The 23,476-nt window shown below is 43.5% G+C and overlaps 3 protein-coding genes across 4 annotated transcripts; 1 reads left to right on the forward strand and 2 right to left on the reverse strand.

The window, feature by feature from the left end:
* Positions 1–400: 400 nt before the first annotated feature.
* Positions 401–14,219, reverse strand: LOC121587899 (transient receptor potential cation channel protein painless). Its single transcript, XM_041905214.1, has 6 exons — positions 13,280–14,219; positions 13,017–13,202; positions 2,211–4,083; positions 1,854–1,984; positions 1,678–1,778; positions 401–1,610 (listed from the first exon to the last, which is right to left on the reverse strand). Exons 1-6 carry the CDS (start codon positions 13,322–13,324, stop codon positions 1,178–1,180), a joined length of 2,769 nt encoding a protein of 922 aa, XP_041761148.1. The 5' UTR covers positions 13,325–14,219; the 3' UTR covers positions 401–1,177.
* Positions 5,205–11,811, forward strand: LOC121587900. The gene is made up of 2 exons (XM_041905216.1): positions 5,205–8,111; positions 8,180–11,811. Exons 1-2 carry the CDS (start codon positions 5,896–5,898, stop codon positions 8,220–8,222), a joined length of 2,259 nt encoding a protein of 752 aa, XP_041761150.1. The 5' UTR covers positions 5,205–5,895; the 3' UTR covers positions 8,223–11,811.
* Positions 14,220–14,606: 387 nt separating the features above from the next.
* Positions 14,607–23,058, reverse strand: LOC121587898 (transient receptor potential cation channel protein painless-like). 2 transcript variants are annotated; one of them, XM_041905213.1, is made up of 7 exons: positions 22,804–23,058; positions 22,347–22,728; positions 22,065–22,250; positions 16,600–18,433; positions 15,970–16,100; positions 15,806–15,906; positions 14,607–15,648 (listed from the first exon to the last, which is right to left on the reverse strand). In XM_041905213.1, the coding sequence occupies exons 2-7, from the start codon at positions 22,350–22,352 to the stop codon at positions 15,081–15,083; spliced, it is 2,826 nt and encodes a 941-aa protein (XP_041761147.1). In that variant the 5' UTR covers positions 22,353–22,728; positions 22,804–23,058; the 3' UTR covers positions 14,607–15,080. The 2 variants fall into 2 exon arrangements, with proteins under 2 accessions (XP_041761147.1, XP_041761146.1); XM_041905212.1 differs by having other exon boundaries at positions 22,347–23,058.
* Positions 23,059–23,476: the final 418 nt, after the last annotated feature.

Below are 23,476 nucleotides of genomic sequence, written 5' to 3' on the forward strand. Positions count from 1 at the left end.
TTTTATTTCATTTTCAAATGCTAAAGAGCCTTTTTGAAGGGGTATGTACTTGGTTACGTTTCAATCATGGTTGTGTTATAATTCAATTTGCTGTTGTGTTTGGTTTCAACTTCCGTTTTGTGTAAAAAAAAAATATTTTAATTATTTAAATTGATAGTTTAACAAGTTTTCAGTATTGTTACTATTCTGCGTCACAATTTGAATAATGACAAATAGGCTGAGTTTTTAAATGTATACATCTTTACAACCATATAACATTTAACATAAACCAACGTCATAACCATAAATATTATATTCATATAACTCGTTCAAATAGCTCAATTGTTGTGATATGTTCATCAAGAAACAGAAAAGGCTTTTCTATTTAAGTTTTTATTTGAACAATTTTCATTGTTTTTTTTTTAGTGAACAAACTGATAGATGACACCCCATAAACATGTTTCCCTACATGTGTGATATATTTATATCACCTTTAGTGAATAAAATGTCAAATGAAATAATACTGATAGCTTCCACAAATATGTTGAGTTTTTTTTTCAATTAAACTTTGAAATAAATCGAACGAAATTCAATTCGGCAAAGGTTAGGGTTTACACGTTCGAGCTAAACAGGAGCAAGTATTTGCAAATTAAATATATTCAATAGTTATGATTGTTACACTGGAATAATTTATTGTGAGGCTTAAAATTACATTAATACAACCAACGCTTCGCTAACAATGCAATGCCAGCAGTCCTATACAAACAGTGAAAATGAGTGTAAATAAGTGCAATCGTTTTATGCGCAACGACCACCGTAGAGATTCAAAGATGTAAAAAGGTATAACATTTCATAAATCCTTGCAGGTATCGTTAAGGCGTAATGATTCAGATAGAATCATTGTGATGGTTATATTGACTGATCGATTCAGTCTAGCATTCATGCGCGATTTAAGACGAACAGGAACGTTGCTTGTTTCCGCTTTAAAAAGGTAACAATTATAAGCAAACTGATTGCTAGTTAAAACAGGCTCACAAAGTTCAATGTCAATAATAGCTGCGTGAGGTAAGGGTGCAAATGAAGCAGTACAGTAATGCCGTTCACAAAATGCAAACCATTTGCATTTGAGTCAATTAAAGCATTACAAACAAAACCATAAATTAATCCCAACTCCCATCCTGTGCGCAATACAGCACGACTACGCCTTAGCATGTAACGAGGTGACGAGCGTTTGCAGCAACTTTTTCATCTCGATCTGCTCCTGCGCCATCCGCTCGATGTTCTGCTCCATGCGCGACATCCGGTACTCGATCGAGCCGACGTGCTCGTGGCGGGAGTGCAAAATTTCCAGCGCATACTTCACTATCTTCCCATCCATGTTGTTGAGGCAGGGCATGATGCAGCATTCGGTACCGTACTTGGTGTTGCGCTCCAGCAATCCTTCAACTTCCAGCTTTTTGTCCTGCACCACCAACTCACCCATCTCGACGTCCTGCGCGTACCGGGGAACGAGCGACGATACCATGATGGCGTTCGATTGGTTTGGCTTGACCGCGATATACTTCAGGGGTTGATTGTTCGAGAACAGCTGCAAACTGTTCGACGGGAACAGCCACGCCATTCGCTCGGTGCTGCAATGGTAATCGTTTAGCGGATGAGTCATCTGGGAAAACAAGCACCGGCAAGCGTGCTACTTACATGCAGCGAATGGGCTTCGATGTTTTCAGTGCATTTTCGTACTTGTTGATGAGGAACACTTTCTGCGTAATGCCGATGATTTCAGATTCCGCTTTGATGGTCTGTGTAATAGTGTAAAGAAGAATATTAAAAATACGTTATCTACACGGGCTGTGTTGCGCAAACAAGCCACCTACCGTCGTGTCGCTCACGGCCAGACCGTTCATCAGGTTGAACAGCACGATCGAAACATAGAACAGAAACAGCGCGAATACGAAGTAGCTCAAGCTTGACTGTTGAAATTTTATGTTCGCCGCTTCAAATTCCCCTGAAAGTGTAATTCACACATTAAAAAAGATTTGCCGCAACAAAAAGCGCTATTTATAACATGTCGAGTGCGTGTTGGCCGCGTAGCTGTATCGATTAAACATATGCGTTCCCATGTACACCTGCTACAATGGTGCTTTACTAATGGTATGCAAGAGGGGAAGGGGGTGCAAAAATAATCACCCCGAGTGGGTATTCCCCCGTTTTTCCCACGCCCGCTTACTCACCGGTCAACATTACCGCTGTTTTCATCAACGCAAGCGGAACCTCCCCGAACTGGTTGAACTGATCGTCATCACCATCGCCGTCCTGACCGGCGGCCGTCTTGTCTGTGGTCGCTTCGCCCGCCTCGCCGTTACCGCCGTTCGCCCGGAACAGCGTGTAGAAGCTGAACGCAAATGCGAGCAAAATGATCGAGTACAGCACCAGACACTTGAGGAAATTCTTCGACACCGTCTTCAGCATCACCATGTGGGTCGAGATCGATAGGACGGGCAGCGTGCCGACGAGCAGCGTGAACTCTAGCGCCGACAGCAGAATCACGCAGGCGGACGCGACACGCCGCGTTTCGTCGCCAAACTCGCGCATCAGCACCGCACCGGAGGCAAGGATGAGCAGCACCTCCATCCCGTTCTCGATCGACCGCACGTACACGCGCATGTTCAGCAGAAACTGGATCAACTCGCGTGCGACCAAGTATATCCAGCCGGCGAACGAGAGGAAGTAGAAGAACAGCTTGAACGGTGCATCTTCCCGGCCGTAGCAAAACACAACGTACGCCGTGAAGGACACGAAGAATATCGTGCAGATCACCAGATTGATGTAGAAAAAGCAGATCAGCTTCAGCCACTTGAGCAGCAGGATGCTCGATATGACGGGATGCCGCAGCAGCCGTTTGGTGCTGGACGACTGGGCCATGCGTACGATCGGGCGCATCTCGTCCTCGTACGGCAGCCCGTTAAACGGCACCTGTTCCGGCTTGGCGTAGTTGGGCTTGTGGGCCGGCGGTATAAAGTTGGCAAAGCTGATCCTCACTTCGTAGTCCTCGTCGCCCGGCTTCCGATCGTTGTTCGTGACGCACGAGTCCAGATGCTTCTCCAGCAGGAACGAGTCCATCTCGCTGATCGGCAGGTCGCCGAACATGTTCTCGCCCCCGATGTACGCACCCTTGGCCAGCAGCAGCTCCTGGGCGTGATCGATCTTGTACTTGACGGCGTAGTGCATCGCCGTACATTTCTTCACATCGATCTTGTCCACCTCCAGGCGCGGATCGTTCAGCAAGATGCCCATGCTGCGGAAGTAGGGACACTTGTTCTTGTCCTTGTACACGTCGATCTGCTTCACGAGCAACGAGAGCAGCGGATCCTCGTTAATCAGCGCCACCGCATCGTCCGGTATGATTCGCAGCAACCATTCGAGCATCTGCACGTTCCCCCGATTACAACACTTGGCCAGCAGGCCGGAAAACAATTCCGGCTTACCGGTAAACTTGCCCTCTACTATCTGCCCTTCAACGAGCTTCTGGGCAGCGGTCAGCTTCGCTCGATACACGGCCACGGATAGCAGCTCAGCGCGATCTTCTTCGCGTGGCACGTGACCATTGTTTTGCTGACAGTACTTCTCGTAAGCCGCAAGAAACTCGTCCTCCGTTCCGGCGGACAGTTTGTTCCGCAACACATCCACGGTAACCTTTTCCATGTCGTAGATGGGAATGTCCGTGCCAGGGAAGTACTTCACAATCGCTTTTCTCGCCTGCTGTCTCCGGTAGTCTACGTTCACACTGTAGTTCTGCAAACAGTATTCAAGAATTTCCTTTCTCCAATCGTCGTATCCAGCTGTTACTAGCAGAGCTATCGGTGACACGCTGTTCTCATCGGTTGCGTTTATGTTGGCGTCGTACTTTAGCAGCAACTTAACACACTCAAACACATGCTTCCAATTGTCGCTGTCGATCTGTTCGAACAATAGGTACAGCGCCGTCCGATCTTCGTACTTTTGGTCCACCTGAATGCGCGGGGCGCTGAGCAGTTCGGAAAGATTTTCACTGTCGAAGGATAGCGCGGCCAGGTGGATGGGATACTCGCTGGTTTCGGGGTTTTTCTGCCGAAGAAAATAAGCGTACGGTTAGCGTGCGTCTGTATGCATGCGTATCTATGGAAACACTGCCCTAAAGGGTTTGTTTTGTAAATAAGCCCTACCAGTTGCTGGGGATGGGAACCCAAGCAACAAAGCTACCGCAACCCGCTTATTCGTGCGTTACGCATCGCGTTTTGAGTGTTATTCGTGCGGGAGGCACATTTTCAAAAATGATTTCCGTTACAAACGAAGTGATTTATGTTTTTATGGGAATGAGAGGAATTAAAGATTTTAAAGTGTTTCTTACGTTTAGTTCTTGTTTGTTATGCTATTAAATCATGTTGAATCTGTTGAATCAATTTAAATTATTTGCTTTATCTCCTTGATATTACATAAATCTCGGTGAATTGAAATGCCTAGCATAAGAACTTTTGTACACTTCGATTAGGAAAAACTTATGCTTTGATATTCATTTACACTACGTAAATTATTAGAACAATATTCTTGGAAAAACAACAACAAAACACTCGTTTTTAACGATTTTTATAACGAATAGCCAGACGAGGACGTAGAACAAAAAGCTTCCTCACGAATTTTTTTTTTCGCTCTGGTCTTTTTCTTGATCGTGTTCAGTAGCTCAGACGTGACTGTTGATCAACTTAACCGTCGATCTCTTAAGGAAGTGAGTTTAAAAGGATTTATTAACAAAAAAAGAGTGAAAAGCCGAAAGGCAAACCCGTTACACACACACATGCGCACGCGCATAGGTCTATTCGTTCGGAATTGAAATAATGGCGTTTGTTATTCAACCATATTTTGATTGCGCTTCATCGTTGCTATCGATAAAACTTGCGCTGAAAACTGTATGCTTAGATGACACTTTTTTCTGTACACCACACAAGCCATGCTATTGTTGTAAATGATTTGTCATCGTTCTATTCATAAGACAGTGTTTCGAAAAGCTGGATAAGACATTAATTCTGATCCGGGCTACGCTCAAAATAAAATCGCAACCAATGCACTATGCTTCTAAATTGATGTATGTGGTTGTAGGCCAAGTGGAGAACCATTTCACAAAGAATTTCAATAAATCTTTTTCATTTGTTTTTTTTTCATTATTAAATATAGGTTAGCCTCACTGTTACGCACGCGATTCTAAATTTCTTTTTTTTACCAATCTGATCATAGTAACCATTATTTATCCTTCCATGTGAAAATAAGATGTTTCTGGAAACACGAATTATCCCGTCCGAACGGATATTCGGGTAAACTTGTGAGGATAAATTTAGTATAAAAGTAGGCCATATTTTAAATAAAGCAGGATTCAAACGCAGAAGCTCTTGGAGTAAAGACGTTTAATTCTAAATATCCGAAATAGGACAGAGCCCCTGGATTTCCGAGCCAAACACCCCCTTCCGTCTGCATAGGCTTCCCAACCTTGGATCAGAAGCAACTAGCGGGAAGGACTGGATTAGTAGGCGAAGTATCAAATACTCTGTCCACTCTGCTGCTGTTTGTTTCTCCTCCGTTACAACCCTGCAACTCTTGCTGAGGGCCAAACCTTCGCGTGGCCTGCCGGAGAAGCTCGGTTCGTAACATTTGGTGGCTCCAGAGAGGAAGAAGATTTCGCGGAAAATTACGATTCCGAAACTATCGGTTCTTGAAAGACGGAAGAAGATTGAACAGAAAATTTCTTTTTCGAAGCTATCGGTTTCTGTGAGAATTTTCTCTACGAAGCATTCGATCTAGAAGTCTGTTGTGTCGGAGACATAATTTTTCTGCTTGTCGAAAGGGATCTGTGTATTTTTTGCTGCACAGATATACTAACTTTCAACAATGGCGAGCAGAAGATCATATTTTGTTGAAAATGAGCAAGGTGCTTGTCGCTTGTGCACTAGGCCAGATGAAATTGATGATATGGTACGCTGCGATGAATGCGACCGTTGGTTTCACGCTTCATGCGTAAAGGTAATACGATTGCCCGATGAAGATGAAGAATTTGTTTGCGTGAAATGCAGAAACGATAGGGCGGAGTATATGGAAATTTCGCAATCCACAAATCAGGATACAACCCTAAAGGCACTAATTGAAGCGTTGAAAATGAGTGGTTTGACCTCATCAACTCATATCAAACGCATGACCCTAAATAGTTTGCCAAATTTTAATGGTACTTCAAAAGATTGGCCAAAGTTCAAACGTGCCTTTGAAGAAACCACCGAGGAAGGAAGTTTCAGCAATGTAGAAAACTTAAATCGTTTACAACATGCTTTGAAAGGAGAAGCAGAAAGATGTGTTCGTCGATTGTTTCTCGAACCAGACAACGTTCCAATCATTATGAAGAAATTAGAAGAACAGTTCGGGAGACCAGAACAAGTGTATCAAGATTTACTTGGAGAAGTATTAAAGGTTAGAGTCGAGAACCAGATGAAGATACCGGATCTGTCAGATGCTTTGGAAGACATGATCATCAACCTCAAAGCTATTAAAAAAGAGGGATACCTTCAAGACCACAGATTAGTGGATGAATTAATTTTTAAATTTTCGACCGATAAACAATTGAAATGGATCGAATTTAAGTCTAGCCTTGAGAAAAAGAACAAAATACCAACACTTGAACATTTTAGTGAATGGCTTTATCCGATAGCAGAAAATATCAGAAAATTGCCGAAAAGGAATGAAAGATTTCGACAACCTGTAAACTTTCATCGTCCTCAATTTTCGCCAAATCAACAACGTCCAGCGGAAATAAACAACAATCGTCCGATGAATCGTCCACCACAACCTCATAATTCTCACCCGATGAACACACAAACCAGACCATTCAATACACGTGTGCGGAACGTTCAACGATTTTTCCAGCCATGTCCATGTTGTCAGGGTTCTCACGCACTATATCGATGTGAACGTTTTAAGAATATTCCGGTACATGAAAGGCTAGAAATAGTGGTAAACAGCCAGCAGTGTCAAGCATGTTTGACATCGAATAATCATAGCCAGAACAATTGCAATGAGGCTAGAGAATGCGGTATTCAAGGATGCAGAGAAACCCATCATCAGTTACTGCACACTGGCGACACAGTGCGGATGAATTATCATCAAACAATCCAAAATGTCTACTACCAGATTGTTCCAGTGGTTTTGCGAAACAATAATCACACGTTAGAAACGTACGCATTTTTAGATGCCGGGTCATCTTTAACACTCATCGAAGAGAATACGGCAAATAAATTGCACTTAAACGGTGTAACCGATCCATTAACCCTAACATGGACACAAAACCTATCGGTGCAGGAAAACTGTAGCAGAAGAGTGAGCTGCATGATCAAAGGAATGAACGAGAAAAAAGAACATTTACTTAATGGTATACGGACTGTGAAAAATCTACAACTGCCAAGTCAAACGTTATCTGGCAGCATATTAGCAGCACGTTATCCGCATCTTAAAGGTATCAAACTATCCGACTACCAGAAAGCTCGTCCAACTGTGCTGATTGGATTAAACCACAGTCATCTTTTAATGCCGCTTGGTCGAAAGATGGGACGACCGGAAGAACCAATGGCGATTAAAACCAAACTTGGATGGTTGATTTTTGGCATCGACAAAATATGTCTATCAGAAACAAATCACTTAATGATTCACAAGAGCGAGGATTTGATGACTGAAATGATGCGACAATATTTTTCCACCGAAGAGTTTGGCGTTAAACCGGTGAAAACAGTAAAATCTCAAGCATTAGAGAGAGCGGAGACCATCATCGAGAAAACACTGAAGAAAACGGATGGTAGATACGAAGTAGGCTTGCTATGGAGAGATGATAACGTCATATTGCCGAACAGCTATAGCAACGCGCTCCGTCGCCTAGCAACGCAAGAGAAACAGCTAGCAAAGGACCCTGGTTTGAAAAATTGGCTGTGCAAAACATTTGAAGAGTACCAGCAGAAAGGATACATACGCAAGCTTACGAAAGAAGAGTTGAAACGGCATTCACAAAAAATATTTTACATTCCTCACTTTGTGGTAGTGAACAAAAATAAGCCGATACCAAAGCCGAGGTTAGTATTTGACGCAGCAGCAAAAATCAACGGCGTTTCACTAAATTCACTATTATTAACCGGTCCAGACGAGATGGCATCTTTATTTGGAGTGCTCCTTCGATTCCGTGAAGGACCCATCTGTGTGTGTGGTGACATCAAGGAGATGTTTCACCAAGTGAAAATTCGGAAGGAAGATCAAGATGCGCAGCGAATTTTATGGCGTGACGGCGATAGTACCAGAACACCAGATACTTACGTCATGCAGGTTATGACGTTCGGAGCAACTTGCTCACCGGCATGTGCGCAGGTAGTGAAAAATCGCAATGCGGAAGAAAATAGTGAAATGTACCCGTTAGCACTTGAACCAATTCGAAACCAGCATTACGTGGATGATTACCTCGATAGTTTCTTTTCTATGGAAAAGGCGATCAAAACGGTGACTGAGGTGATTCAGGTTCACGAAAATGGTGGATTTCATATAAGAAATTTCATCTCGAATAAGCGAGAGCTAATGGAAGCTATTCCTCAAGAACGATATCAGGTGAAGGCTATCGTCGATATAAAGGAAAAAGACTCGTGTGTCGAGAAGATCCAGGGAGTCCAGTGGAACACACAATTGGATTGCTTCGGGTACAAGGTAGATCTTGGACGAATAAATATGGAAAAGAAGCCAACCAAAAGAGAAGCTTTGAGCTTCGTAATGAGTGCATATGATCCACTTGGCCTCATTAGTCACATAACCATCCAGGGACGTATTCTAATGCAATCTATCAACGCCGCAACAAATGATTGGGATACGCAGATTCCTGATAGTTTGCATGGAAAATGGATCGAATGGCTCAAAATGATCACCAGCGTTAAAGATTTAGCCATCCCAAGACCAATTGTTGCTTCAATTATGAATCCAGTTGAAATCCACACATTTGTAGACGCTTCACAGGAAGCATTTGCTGCAGCCGTATATGCAAGAAGCAATTTCAATGGGTGCTTTGTCGTACGACTAGTTGCAGCAAAGTCTAGAGTGGCTCCAACGAAGGCTTTGTCAATACCAAGACTAGAGCTACAAGCAGCAGTTTTAGGAGCCAGATTGACTGCTAGCGTAATTAAGGAGCTTAGATTAACGATTAGTCGTACAATATTCTGGAGTGATTCGAAAATTGTTCTTGCGTGGATTAACAGCGAACATAGAAAGTATGAAGTTTTCGTATCGCATCGTGTAAGTGAAATATTGGACACAACCAGTGCCAACCAATGGAGATGGGTATCCACAAAGGATAATCCAGCCGATATTGCCACGAAAATCACCAGTAATTCGTGGACATGGTACAATGGCCCACAGTTTTTACAAGAGCATGAACGCGACTGGCCTGGAGTACATGAAGTAGGTGAAGAACAGCACATCGTTACCGTGCACAAAGAAACAATTGCTCCAGAATACTATTTTTCATCGTGGGACAAATTGCTGAAGCACCAAACAGTTATGAAAAAATACGTCGATTTCTTGAAGAACCGGAGCAATTTTTCTCGAACCATATCGTACAGGGACATGGAAACGGCTAAACTCTCATTACTGCGAAAAGCTCAGTGGGAAGGTTTTCCTGAAGAGATGGAAGCTCTCGAAAAAAGAAAGGAGATTTCGAACAAAAGCAGTATTCGAACACTAGTACCGTTTCTAGATGAAAAAGGAATATTAAGATCAAGAGGCCGTCTAGAAAATGCATCATGCTTGCCATACAGCGCGCGTTTACCAATCATTTTACCACAAAAGTCACGTGTTGTGAAACTTCTCGTTCGAGACTACCACGAGAAGTATATGCACCAGGCAGATAATGTTATAATCGGAGTTTTAAGACAAAACTATTGGATTATCAATCTACGAACAGTCTTAAAAAATGTGAAAAGTTGCTGCCAAAGATGTATTTTGAACACCGCTGCTCCTAAAGCACCTCTCATGGCACCGCTACCAACATTTAGAACGCATCCATACAATCCTCCATTTCTACATACAGGAGTAGATTACTTTGGTCCTCTAGATGTGACCGTTAAGCGCTCTACTGAGAAACGGTGGGGAGCGATATTTACCTGTATGAGCACAAGAGCTGTACACCTGGAATTAGCAGAGAAACTGGACACCGATAGTTTCATGGTGTGTTTGAATAACTTCCTTCATCGCCGCGGAAAGATAACACATCTGTACAGTGACAACGGAACAAATTTTGTTGGCGCAGAAAAAGAATTGAAGAAAATTGTCGAAGATATCGATCTAAGAATGGGACGTGAGGCTGCACTAAAATATAAAATAGAATGGAAGTTCAACCCGCCTGCAGCACCGCACTTCGGAGGTTCCTGGGAACGTCTGATTCAAAACATAAAGAAAGCATTGCGACATATGGTTACTGAATGGAAGACGCGGCACCCAACACCAGAAACATTAAGAGCAGATCGAATCCATTTTAAATTCGCGACCTTTAACACATTTGCCGCTAACGTCAGAAGAAGAAGAGGTTCTTACACCATTCCATTTCTTAATTGGTAGAGGAGATTCCTTACCAGCACCTACTGAAACATCGCAAGTGGATCGGCAACAATTTAGATTGGCACAGCACAATGCTAAAACATTCTGGGATCGATGGAAAAAGGAATACCTGCCTACTTTGATTAAACGAAGTAAGTGGACGTGCAAGGTAGAACCCATCAAGGTTAATGATATAGTGATCATCACGAATGATAACGCTCCACCTGGACAATGGCTTAAAGGAAGGGTAGTAGAGACTGCAACAGCACCAGATGGACAAGTTAGATCAGTGTCGGTCAAAACAGTCCAAGGTGTAATAAAACGACCAGCAGTGAAAGTTGCAGTCATAGACGTGAAGCAGAAGGAGCATTTGCTGGTTGTGAAGAAGCCACCGCCATCACCAACAAAAAGAAAAGTGCTATCTGAAGTAAATTTGCAGAAAGTCCCGCCAAAGAAACGCATGATAGCTCCATGCAATTGGGCTCCGAAACTTGTACAACAGTTGAAAAAAGAAGATGATGTATGAATCGCGGCCAATATAGCATAATCCATTGGGATGAATTATGGTGGGGAGAATGTTACGCACGCGATTCTAAATTTCTTTTTTTTACCAATCTGATCATAGTAACCATTATTTATCCTTCCATGTGAAAATAAGATGTTTCTGGAAACACGAATTATCCCGTCCGAACGGATATTCGGGTAAACTTGTGAGGATAAATTTAGTATAAAAGTAGGCCATATTTTAAATAAAGCAGGATTCAAACGCAGAAGCTCTTGGAGTAAAGACGTTTAATTCTAAATATCCGAAATAGGACAGAGCCCCTGGATTTCCGAGCCAAACACCCCCTTCCGTCTGCATAGGCTTCCCAACCTTGGATCAGAAGCAACTAGCGGGAAGGACTGGATTAGTAGGCGAAGTATCAAATACTCTGTCCACTCTGCTGCTGTTTGTTTCTCCTCCGTTACAACCCTGCAACTCTTGCTGAGGGCCAAACCTTCGCGTGGCCTGCCGGAGAAGCTCGGTTCGTAACACTCACCTTCCCTTGTTTACATTGCCCTATATTGGAAATAGTCTCATAAATCAGTATATTTTACAAAGTCGACCATTGTTACTCATCAAGTGATGGCCATTGGCACCAAAATGTTTGTCGAGCGAGAGGGGAAGGGGTGCATTTGTTTCGCGAGTCTCGGGGCCCCACCGTCCATCCTTCAGGGGTCCTAGTACCTAGTACTCTGTTAACTTTCATACATACTGCATACAATGGACTATCAATCTACGGAGCCCCTCAATCGACGAGGTCCCAAGCGATCGCCTAGTTGGTATACATTTTGAAACACTATCAAGCCATTTGGGCATTCAATCCAATAACCTACAATCGTTTCCAAATAACGCTTTAAACGTTCTAGATTTCGTTACCATTGATATGAAATCTATTAGGCAAAAACAGGAAAAACCATAATCAGAAATTAGATACTATTCTGTATAGGGGCCGGCATGTCCACGTAGGACGTTTCGCCAAACAGAAGAATTTCTAGTTATAATTACATTATCCACATGTACATCAGAGAATGTGCTGTTGGAACTAATTAATGTTTCTCAGATTATTATCTTCGTCGGGCAGAATATGTTTCATATTTGTTAAAAATATCATGGATACATCCGGACATGTTTCTATCCGTCCCTTCAGAGCTACTTTTAACGGTCTGACATGCGCTTGATCACTGGCTCATGGAAGTCGCATGTTTACCAAATAATAATTGCCACCTACAATTACTTTTTGTTTTTCCTTGGAATGACTCATTTTCTTCTCAATTTAGAGGTTAATTTAGATCGAATATATCATATTTCAAACATGAAGCTACACATGCTAAGCTGCTAGTTCAAACGCAAGTGCTATTTTCGTTGCTTCCCTTACTGGAGCACCATATCAAGATGAATTTCAATATATCTGTCCCTCCACAATCAACGGCACATGTACCAACCACCGTACCCGTATAAGTAGACAATTCGAGCTGGCAAGCGCATTTCAAATACCGCCGGCTAAACTAATAACGCTGCTGCCCGCCCACACTCCGATCGCACAAACATTGGCTACTACTCCGGGGCAGCTTTGAGCAAATGTTTGCAGCTGCTTCGGAACGGCGGCTAGCTATTTCGATAGTGTTGTTTACTCTGTGCGCTGCTCCAAACGCTGAGCCAATGTTTCAAAGTGCGAATGACCAACCCAGCGGCCCCACCCAAAATTCTCTTTTAGGGCCGGTCACAAACGATCTCTTCCAGTGCGTGCTGAAAACTCATCGCCATATCGCACCTTCGAGCATTTAGTAGTCGTAAAATTAAAATCACTGTATGTCAAACTTAACAAAAAAAAGAAAGAAAGACAAAAACCCCACGCCATACGTACCTCCGACAGTACCGCTCCATGATTCAGACAGGCTCGGATGAAAGGCTTCTTGCCGGGAGTTTTGCATGCTAATTCGAACACCGTGTACCGCGCGTCACGATCGCGTAGATTCACGTTTGCCCCGTTACGAAGCGCTCGGTTGAACTCCGACAGGTCGTTCGCATCGAAGCTTGCAGCAAGCGCCAACTAAAATTGGAAATTGAACGTGTAGAGTAACGTGTTGCGGTTGCATCGCATTTTGCTGACAATGCTGACGGCAGTACCTGCGGGCTGGTGAGGCTTAGATGCATAAACTTTTGAGAGCTCATGTTGTGCTGTCGATATACACAGGGCGATGAAGAATTGTGTGGTAGAGTGGTAGGTTGTCGAATGTATGCTACAATAGCCACCACTGCCCGTCGATAAATGACACCAGTTCAAGCACGACACCGGAACGACTTCCGTTGTTAGACGGCGACACACTCAGTGTGTGTAGTACCACGAGAGCGGCAAGAGACTGTGGTGGCGACGTGAAGGGAAAGGAACCGTTTCACGACGTTCCATATGTGGACACGGTCCAGTCAATTTTATGAGTCTTCCATACGCAACTATCACCACTACTTTGAAACGATCGTCACACTAGAGACGCACTTTGCTTTTTGTTTTTTTTTCGGATGATTTTCTCGCTTCAAAACTTTATGCTCTTGTCAGAGGATCGCTTCTCAAAGGATTCACTGTTTTAGTTGTTATCACAATACTTATACATAAAAACCGCACAACGCACCACACAGTGCGAGTTGGGAATCTTTTTGAACGAACAGAAACCCAAAAACCCCCACTCTGATTTAATTAAGCGCGGGGGCACGGAAATCCAGTTGCTTCTCGCCGCACGGTCACAGAGCGAATAAACGAACGAATGCAGCGGACCAGCTAACCACGCCAATCGGGGACCATATGAGGAGCACTTTGAAACTTAACCCGCTCTACCTCAGCGTTTCATATGTGTTTGTGCATAAGGGGGTTTCGCTTCAATATGAGGGACCCGTGGTGACACCAACTAAACTTCATCGATTAGCGGTCCAATAGCTTGGAACAGTCGAGGGATGACTGAGCAGGAAGGGTTGGCGTTAGAGTCGCTGTTGATACATTCTACACATTTGTTGTGCATTGTGGGTAGGACCCATCTCTTCTCTTCGACATTGACTGATCGCAGCCATACATTCAACCGGGAGTAAAAAAGCCGTTTGTCCGGTTTCGACGCATTGGATGCTGCGTCATGATTTTCAGCCGACATGTCAACCGCGAGATAAAACCAACACCACGACAGAATGGTCGCGATTGACCCACGCACACATTTGCTTTGTTTCGTCTTTCTTTTATTATTTTTCCCCATTTTTTTGTCTGTTGCCCTCATATGTTGCCCCATTCATGTGGTTATGCTATCGTGTCGGATGATATCTTTCACTTGGTATGAGTTCTTTCGGCACGGAATGTTTACGTCATCATTCCGCGTGTTGCGCCCGGAGGATGCTAGCTCCACTTGTTGCTTGATTTACAGCGACCATACTGATGGCAGAGGGGCGCTGTATTCTTTCATGAGTCAGCTTTAATTAATTAATTCTGCGATTGGTAGTTTGCAAATAAAATTGCTCTGTGATTCGATTATATTTATTTATTGAATCACATATAACTTTTCTTCGCGGGACGTGTCACAATTCGGTTTAAACTAGATGCTTCATATCGATTGTATCGATTGCCGTTTGTGTCTTACTCACAAAACAATACAAATTTATAATTTGCGAGAAGCTCTTCTTCCAACTGACAGGAAAGATTTGATCTAAAATCATGATGCGTTTGCGCCTAACAGTATGCAATGTGCTTGACAGATAGATGCAAACGGTTACTAACCTTTAGATAACGCATTAGGTAATCAAGATTTAAATCCTTGCAAGTATTTCTGAAGAATTGTAACCAAGGTCATGTATATTTTACAACTTAAACCCGTGAGGCGAGGTTTGTGTTTTTGAATTTAACTATAGTTGATAATACGGCCAGGCCGTTCTCACATATCTCAGGAGTTACATTCTAGCTTTTCTTACCATCTCCACGTCGCCCTTTCCCAATGCCCCGTACCAATTCATTCAACTCCTTTAGTTCCTGCATGATCTTTGTCATGTTCTGTTCCATGCGCGATAGGCGTTGCGCCTGTGATCCACCGTGCATTTGGCGGGAGTTCAAAATCTCGATCGATTTCGTCACTATCTTGCTCAGCATTTCCTTGAAAGGCTTGTAAAGTAAACTCTTTGCCTGATAGGTTTTATGCGTCGGAAGCTGGCAATTTTTGTTAGTAGGTCTAGTTCGCTCTTGACCATTCTCCATGTTGGAAATAGTTTCATTCGTAGTGATAAGTTGAATTTCTTCTTGGCCATTTCTCATTTCCGAACTATTTGCAGCCGTATTATTTGTGCTGCTCGTACGTTTCTTTCGCATTCCACCATTTTCAATCGTGTTGATGATTTGCTGTTCCAGCCGGATTGTGGATAGGCTTTGATCGCTAGGCTTCAGAACAATTTGATGCAGCGGATTCTCGTTGCAAAAAAGTTTCAAATTAGGAAACAGCCATCCCAGTTTGAGGAACTTAATTTTGCCCAATCTGTAGGGGGAAGAAATGATAAATTTAAAGTTCAGCCAGCATGCAACAATAAATCTAATACGCTTGTTTACTAATAATTAATCAAGCGTGTACAATGTTACCGATTACTCCACCACAACTAGAATGAACAACAAACAACTGTCAAAAAACGACTTACGTTGAATGGATGAACTCAAATCCTTCCTGTGCCTTTTCGTATCGGCAGATAATGGATACCATCTCCATAATGCCTACTAATTCGGATTCTGCCCGAATGGTCTGTAATTAACAAGCGAAGTTATTAGAAATGAGTTCCGTCCCCGACAGCAAGTCTTTACGAACCGTTGTGTCGCTGACGGCCAGACCATTGATCAGGTTGTTTATGATAATCGTTACAAAGAACACAAACGCTGGAAACAGCACATACATGGACCTGGATGATTTATATGGTAAGTCTGCTGCATCAAACTCCCCTAAAGATTAACACCGAAACATTAAGTTGAGTTGTCTGGCTGAATGGGACTATTACCGAATCAGTGGGGGATCTAACGGTAGGCGGACTAGGCGGTCGCCTGGGGCCCCGCCGATTTAGGGGCCCCGTAGATCGTCATTCTATAGTATGCCGTATGGACAGAGTACAAGTGACAAGAGCTGGCGAATCATTCCCCCCCCCCCCCCGTCAGCAAAACATTTTAGAGCCTGTGACTGTTGATCGAAGGGGCCCCCGACGGCATTTCAAGACGGGGCCCCCGACGGCAATAGTCTACTGTTCAATCTCCCAACAGCAAGTTTAGTGCCGCTACCCCCCCCCCCCCCCCACCAACATTTGCCATTTACCAACATTTACCAAAGGGTTTCGTCTTCCCGCCTAGGGCCCTTGATACCCTTAATCCGCCGCTGTACTGAATTCGATTGGCATTCGAAATTTGATATATTTGACCATTTATGTTCATAATTCGACCGTGCACTTACCAGTGAACATTACTGTAGTTTTTATCAGCGCCAGCTGAATCTCACCAAAATTTTTGAAAAGATGCTCATCTTCAATGTCCTGCTTATGAACTGCCGCTTGTTCGGGTCTGTTCGTCTCTCGCAGCTGAGCAATATCCTTCATCTTAAACACTGTGTAAAAGCTTAACGTAAACGACGCCAATATGATAGAGTACAAGCTCAAAGAGGTGAGAAAGTTTTTCGTAACCGTCTTCAGCATGACCATATTGGTGGCAATGGAGTTCACCGGGAGCATGCCAAATTGCAGCGTAAGCTCCACCCCTAGCAGCAGAAGCACTCCAACCAGCACTATTGACCATGTCTCATCGGCTGACTCGTGCGCCAATACTGCAACATATCCACCGATTAACAATAGCTCCATCAAATTCTCCATTGATAGCAGGTAAGCCCCTGGGCTTAGTCTAAACTGGGACGCTTCACGCACGATCAAATACACACATCCCAACACTGACAGGCAATACAGCAATTGTTTGAGAATGGTATCTTCCCGCGCATAGTAAAACACGATGTATGTCGCAAACGAAGCGAAACACACGGTACAGATTACCAGATTTAGGTAGAGAAGGTGGATCACTTTCATCCACTTAAGCAGCAAAATGCTCGATATGACAGGATGCCAGAGCAGATGTTTAGAATTGGGTGACTGTGCGATGCGTACGATCGGTCGCATCTCGTCCTCGGAATTTGGATTGTGGGCCGGCGGTATAAAGTTGGCAAAGCTGATCCTCACTTCGTAGTCCTCGTCGCCCGGCTTCCGATCGTTGTTCGTGACGCACGAGTCCAGATGCTTCTCCAGCAGGGACGAGTCCATCTCGCTGTTCGGCAGATCGCCGAATATATTTTCGCCCCAGATGTACGCTCCCTCGTCCAGCAGCAGCTCCTGGGCGTGATCGTTCTTGTACTTGACGGCGTAATGCATCGCCGTACATTTCTTCACATCGCTCTTGTCGATATCTAGGCGCGGATCGTTCAGCAAGATGCGCATGCTGCGGATGTAGGAACTCTCCTTATTGTCCGTGTACACGTCGATCTGCTTCACGAGCAGCGAAAGCAGAGGATCCTTGTTGACTAGCGCTACCTCTTCATCCGGTATGATTCGCAGCAACCATTCGAGCATCTGCACGTTCCCCCTATTACAACACTTGGATAGCAGGCCCGAAAGTAGTTTTGGATTACCGGTAAACTTGCCATCTACCATCTGCCCGTCAACGAGCTTTTGAGCGGCGGTCAGCTTCGCTTGATACACGGCCACGGATAGCAGCTCAGCGCGTTCTTCTTCGGGCGGCACGTGACCATTGTTTTGCTGGCAGTACTTCTCGTATGCCGCAAGAAACTCGTCCTCCGTTCCGGCGGACAGTTTGTTCCGCAACACATCCAAGGTAACCTTTTCCATGTCGTAGATGGGAATGTCCGTGCCAGGGAAGTTCTTCACGATCGCTTTTCTCGCCTGCTGTCTCCGGTAGTCTACGTTCACACTGTAGTTCTGCAAACAGTATTCAAGAATTTCCTTTCTCCAATCGTCGTATCCAGCTGTTACTAGCAGAGCTATCGGTGACACGCTGTTCTCATCGGTTGCGTTTATGTTGGCGTCGTACTTTAGCAGCAACTTAACACACTCAAACACATGCTTCCAATTGTCGCTGTCGATCTGTTCGAACAATAGGTACAGCGCCGTCCGATCTTCGTACATTTGGTCCACCTGAATGCGCGGGGCCCTGAGCAGTTCGGAAAGATTTTCACTGTCGAAGGATAGCGCGGCAAGGTGGATGGGATACTCGCTGGTTTCGGGGTTTTTCTGCCGAAGAAAATAAGCGTACGATTAGCGTGCGTCTGTATGTATGCGTTTTTATAGGGGGTTTGTTTGACCAAAAAAACCGTTATTTAACCGAACCGAACCGAAACCAAACCCCGTTATTTATTTGGGGGTTTGTGTAAGTAATGCATACAATAACGGGGTTTGGTTTCGGTTTAGTCGTTATGTTTGTGATGATCTCTATATAAATGAATGTTATAATATTATCTCTCTCTCTCTCTCTCTCTCTCTCTCTCTCTTCTCTCTCTCTCTCTCTCTCTCTCTCACACACACACACACACACACTTGTTAGCCTGCTCACAAAAGAGCACCCAGATGTGATATGACCCGGTCAACAATCATTCTCCAGGATTCTTGGTGGGACATGAGTCCGGCATCCATGACATGACATGCCCCAGCCATCGTATCCTGTCAGCCTTCGCCACCATCAGGATGCTTGATTCGCCGTACAGCTCAGCAAGCTCGTGATTCATTCTTCTCCTGAACAATCCATGCTTGTGCACACCGCCAATGATGGTCCAGAGGATGCGTCACTCAAACACGTCCAGAGCGTTTGCATCCTCCGCTCGGTTGGTCCAGGACTCGTTGATAAGTTGTAGAATCGCCCGCACCCGCGTCAATGGGGGAGGAAAAAAACACGCTGTCTCGGCTCAACACGGACTCCCTAAGGGACAATATTATCCAACAGGAATTCAAAACCGCTTTAGACGAGTCTCTACTACCAGAAAACAGATATGAAACTACGAGCGAGAGGTGAAACGTTTTAAAGACAAACATAATTAACTGTGCAAGAAACATACTTCCACCACCAAATCTGGCTGGTCGGGCTAAACCACCGTGGCAACATCTTTTATCACCCGTGGCAACACCCGTGGCAACACCAAATCTGGCTTAACCATCGAGCAACCAGACCAGAACCAGGTATGAGATCAGGATCAACTCCACGACCGGTATAATGTCAGGATCAGTTCAAGCAGTGTTCTCCAACCTTTTAAGGATTGCAGACCACTAGGCTTTGAAAAAAACATTTTTTGCCACCCACAGCTATTGAGGGTATACATTGGATTGACTTAGTTCAAAGTTTTGAATTAAAAGTATTGTAATATACTTTTCTTTAAAAACATTTTTTTTTCGCGGACCACTTATGTTAACGCCACAGACCCCAGGATGGAGATCACTGAGTTAAAGGATCGGTAAAGGGTGAATATCAGTTCCAGGGTCAGGCTAGAGATTAATTCTAACATCTAAATGGGATTGAAATCAGTTTCAGCACCAGAATGAGTTCTGTAAAATTCCAGGAGCGGCATTAATGTTGAATCATTTTGTCTTAATGCATCGCTTGGAATTAAAAATCACATGGAATTTGCGTTGTCTTTTAAAAAATCCGTTCCACATATCCTTAGATTATTAAATACCTCACTAATTATCTTACATAACTGGTAAACCGGGCCTAATTTACTAGTTCGAAAAAAGAGTCATAAGCAGAAGAACAAACCCGTTACACGCCCACTCACATGCATAGGTCTATTCGTTCCGAATTGAAATTGTTTGTTATTCAACCGTATTTTGATTGCACTTCATCGTTGCTATCGATAAAACTTATGTTGAAGAAACTATGCTTAGATGATACTTTTTACTGTATACCACACATGCCATGCTATTGTTGAAAATGATTTGTCATCGTTCTATTCATAAGACAGTGTTTCCAAAAGCTAGATAAGACATTAATTCTGATCCGGGCTACGTTCAAAATAAAATCACAACCAATGCGATATGCTTCTGCTTGTCTAGATTCATGTGTGCAGTTGTAAGGTTTGTGTAGAACCATTTCACAAAGTGTTTCAATAAATCTGTTTTTTTTTTGTATTTTCCCATTATTAAAGCTAGGTTTGCCTCACCGTCCCTTGTTTATATTGCTGCTAAATCTCATAAATCAAGTATATTTCGCAATGGTCGACATTGGGACAATAACAAAATAGTAAATGAAAACGGGAAAACAACATTCGCCCTAGTAACTCAGAAGGGTCAACGATGGAGTATCAGCTGCAGCAGAAACATCCATAACACAACATGCACTAAAATGCATCTACATCCTGGGTGCACTACATGCATGACTTTGTAAGGAGTATTGCACATCATGAACGTTAGGAGTATTGATAAGATTATGTGCATCAGTCTTTACAAACGCATTACACACGTATACCATGTTTACAGTTATCTATTCTCAACTTCTTCCAATTGCACATCATGAACGTAAGGAGTATTGATAAGATTATGTGCATCAGCCTTTACAAACGCATTACACACGTATACCATGTTTACAGTTATCTATTCCCAACTATATTACGCAGCCTTGCCAACTGCTGATGTGTTATTGTAAACAATTAAAAAGCCGGTCACGAACGCCATCGAGCGTTACACATATACTTCTGCTGCACTTACATTGCAATCTAACTATCAGGCGATATTTCCAGATGATTGGCTTAACACAAATGGTGCTCTTCACCGTAATAAAGGATCTCAATTGAATCCCGTACCATACACACACATTCATGCAAATGAAAAGTATAAATTCTACTACTTCCACGAAACGGTATCCCTCATAGAGGCGAATGAGCAAGACCTCAAAGTCTGTATAAAAATAAGATCAGTCAGTTAGTTGCGGTTAGCTTTGACTTGCGTACTGAAATTTCTTTCAAGAATTGACAGAACAATCCTATTTAACACAACCCTGTGTAATAGCAGTATTATTGGAACAGTTACAGTCACCTGAAATTACAGTCGTGTTCAACGGCGCATCTAACGGTAGGCGGACGCCAGCGTCCCCGTCGATCTAGTGGCCCCGTAGATCGATAGTCTATAGTATGCAGTATGTATAAAGTTGGCAGAGTACTACCTGCTAGGGCCCTCTTCCGGATGGACGTTGGGACCCCGAGAGTGACGAACTATTTGCACCTTTGAGCTTTTAGTAGTCGTAAAATTAAAATCACTTCATTTCGACTGAACTAGCAAACAACAAAAAAAAACGACGGACAAAAACCCCACACCATACGTACCTCTGACCGCTCCACACATGCAAAGCTGCTAGTTCAAATGCAAGTCCTGTTTTCGTTGCTTCCCTTACTGGAGCACCATATCAAGATGAATTTCAATATATCTGTCCCTCCACAATCAACGGCACATGTACCAACCACCGTACCCGTATAAGTAGACAATTCGAGCTAGCAAGCGCATTTCAAATACCGCCGTCTAAACTAATAACGCTGCTGTCCGCCCACACTCCGATCGCACAAACATTGGCTACTACTCCGGGGCAGCTTTGAGCAAATGTTTGCAGCTGCTTCGGAACGGCGGCTAGCTATTTCGATAGTGTTGTTTACTCTGTGCGCTGCTCCAAACGCTGAGCCAATGTTTCAAAGTGCGAATGACCAACCCAGCGGCCCCACCCAAAATTCTCTTTTAGGGCCGGTCACAAACGATCTCTTCCAGTGCGTGCTGAAAACTCATCGCCATATCGCACCTTCGAGCATTTAGTAGTCGTAAAATTAAAATCACTGTATGTCAAACTTAACAAAAAAAAGAAAGAAAGACAAAAACCCCACGCCATACGTACCTCCGACAGTACCGCTCCATGATTCAGACAGGCTCGGATGAAAGGCTTCTTGCCGGGAGTTTTGCATGCTAATTCGAACACCGTGTACCGCGCGTCACGATCGCGTAGATTCACGTTTGCCCCGTTACGAAGCGCTCGGTTGAACTCCGACAGGTCGTTCGCATCGAAGCTTGCAGCAAGCGCCAACTAAAATTGGGAATTGAACGTGTGCACGAAGAGTGCATTTGCGGTGTGTAATGAATTGGTTGCATCGCATTTTGCTGACAATGCTGACGGCAGTACCTGCATACTAGTTGGGTTTAGATGAAGAATCGCGTGGTAGAGTGGTGAGTAGTCGAATGTATGCTACAATAGCCACCACTGCCCGTCGATAAATGACACCAGTTCAAGCACAACACCGGAACGACTTCCGTTGTTGGACGGCGACACACTCAGTGTTTGTAGTGCCAGGAGCTCAGTAAGAGACTGTGGTAGCGGCGTGAAGCGAAAGGATCCGTTTCGCGACGTTCCATATGTGAACACGGTCCAGTCAATTTTATGAGACTTCCATACACAACTATCACTACTTATTTGAAACGATCATCAAACCACAGACGCACATTGCTTTTTTTTTTCAAATAATTTTCTCACTTCGAAACTTTATACTCTTGTCAGAGGATCGCTTCTGGAAGGATTCACTATTGTAGTTGTTAACATAAATTGTTGTTAAATACTTATTCATAAAAGCCGCACAACCCACCACACAGTACGAGTTGGTAATCTTTTTGAACGAACAGAAACCCAAAAATTAAACAGAACTTAGATAAAATGAAGCGCAGGGGCACTGAAAGAAAGTTGCTTCTCGCAGCACGATCACAGAGCGAATAAACGAACGAATGCAGCGAACCAGCTCATAGGCCGCGGGACCATGGCGTTTCTTAACGCTCATTTTCTCAAGCACTCATGAGTGCCTTTGAGGAACCTACGTTCTCAACGAATGTCGATTCGACACAAAATCAGTTTGAGAATCTCTGAGAATCTTTGAGAAAGTTGACGATGCAGCGATTGGCTAACTGAAATATGAGTAATTGTACTATTCGTTTTTCGAAAACGGAAAGGATATAGAGTCTGATAAATCAGAATCGAAAGTCTGCAAAACAATTTCAGTAGCTCAACATTAGTTTAGCTATTTTTAAAGGCACAATATGATTTTTAAAATGCTGAAGGTGTTTTTCAGCAGCCTTACGCAGAGTTTTGCAAATTAAAATTGAAATTGAAACCAATGCTTTAATGCGGTTTAGCGTTATATTTATGAAATTTAAAGTATATATTGTTTTAAACTATTCTTTAAAATGATGGGTCATTTGACCCATAACTCGTTTTATTCACTGAGCAATTTGCATTTGAAAATGCACTCCTAAATTGTCTGCATT

The sequence above is a fragment of the Anopheles merus genome, chromosome 2R (genome assembly GCF_017562075.2).
Source record: "Anopheles merus strain MAF chromosome 2R, AmerM5.1, whole genome shotgun sequence".
Classification (NCBI taxonomy): domain Eukaryota; kingdom Metazoa; phylum Arthropoda; class Insecta; order Diptera; family Culicidae; genus Anopheles; species Anopheles merus.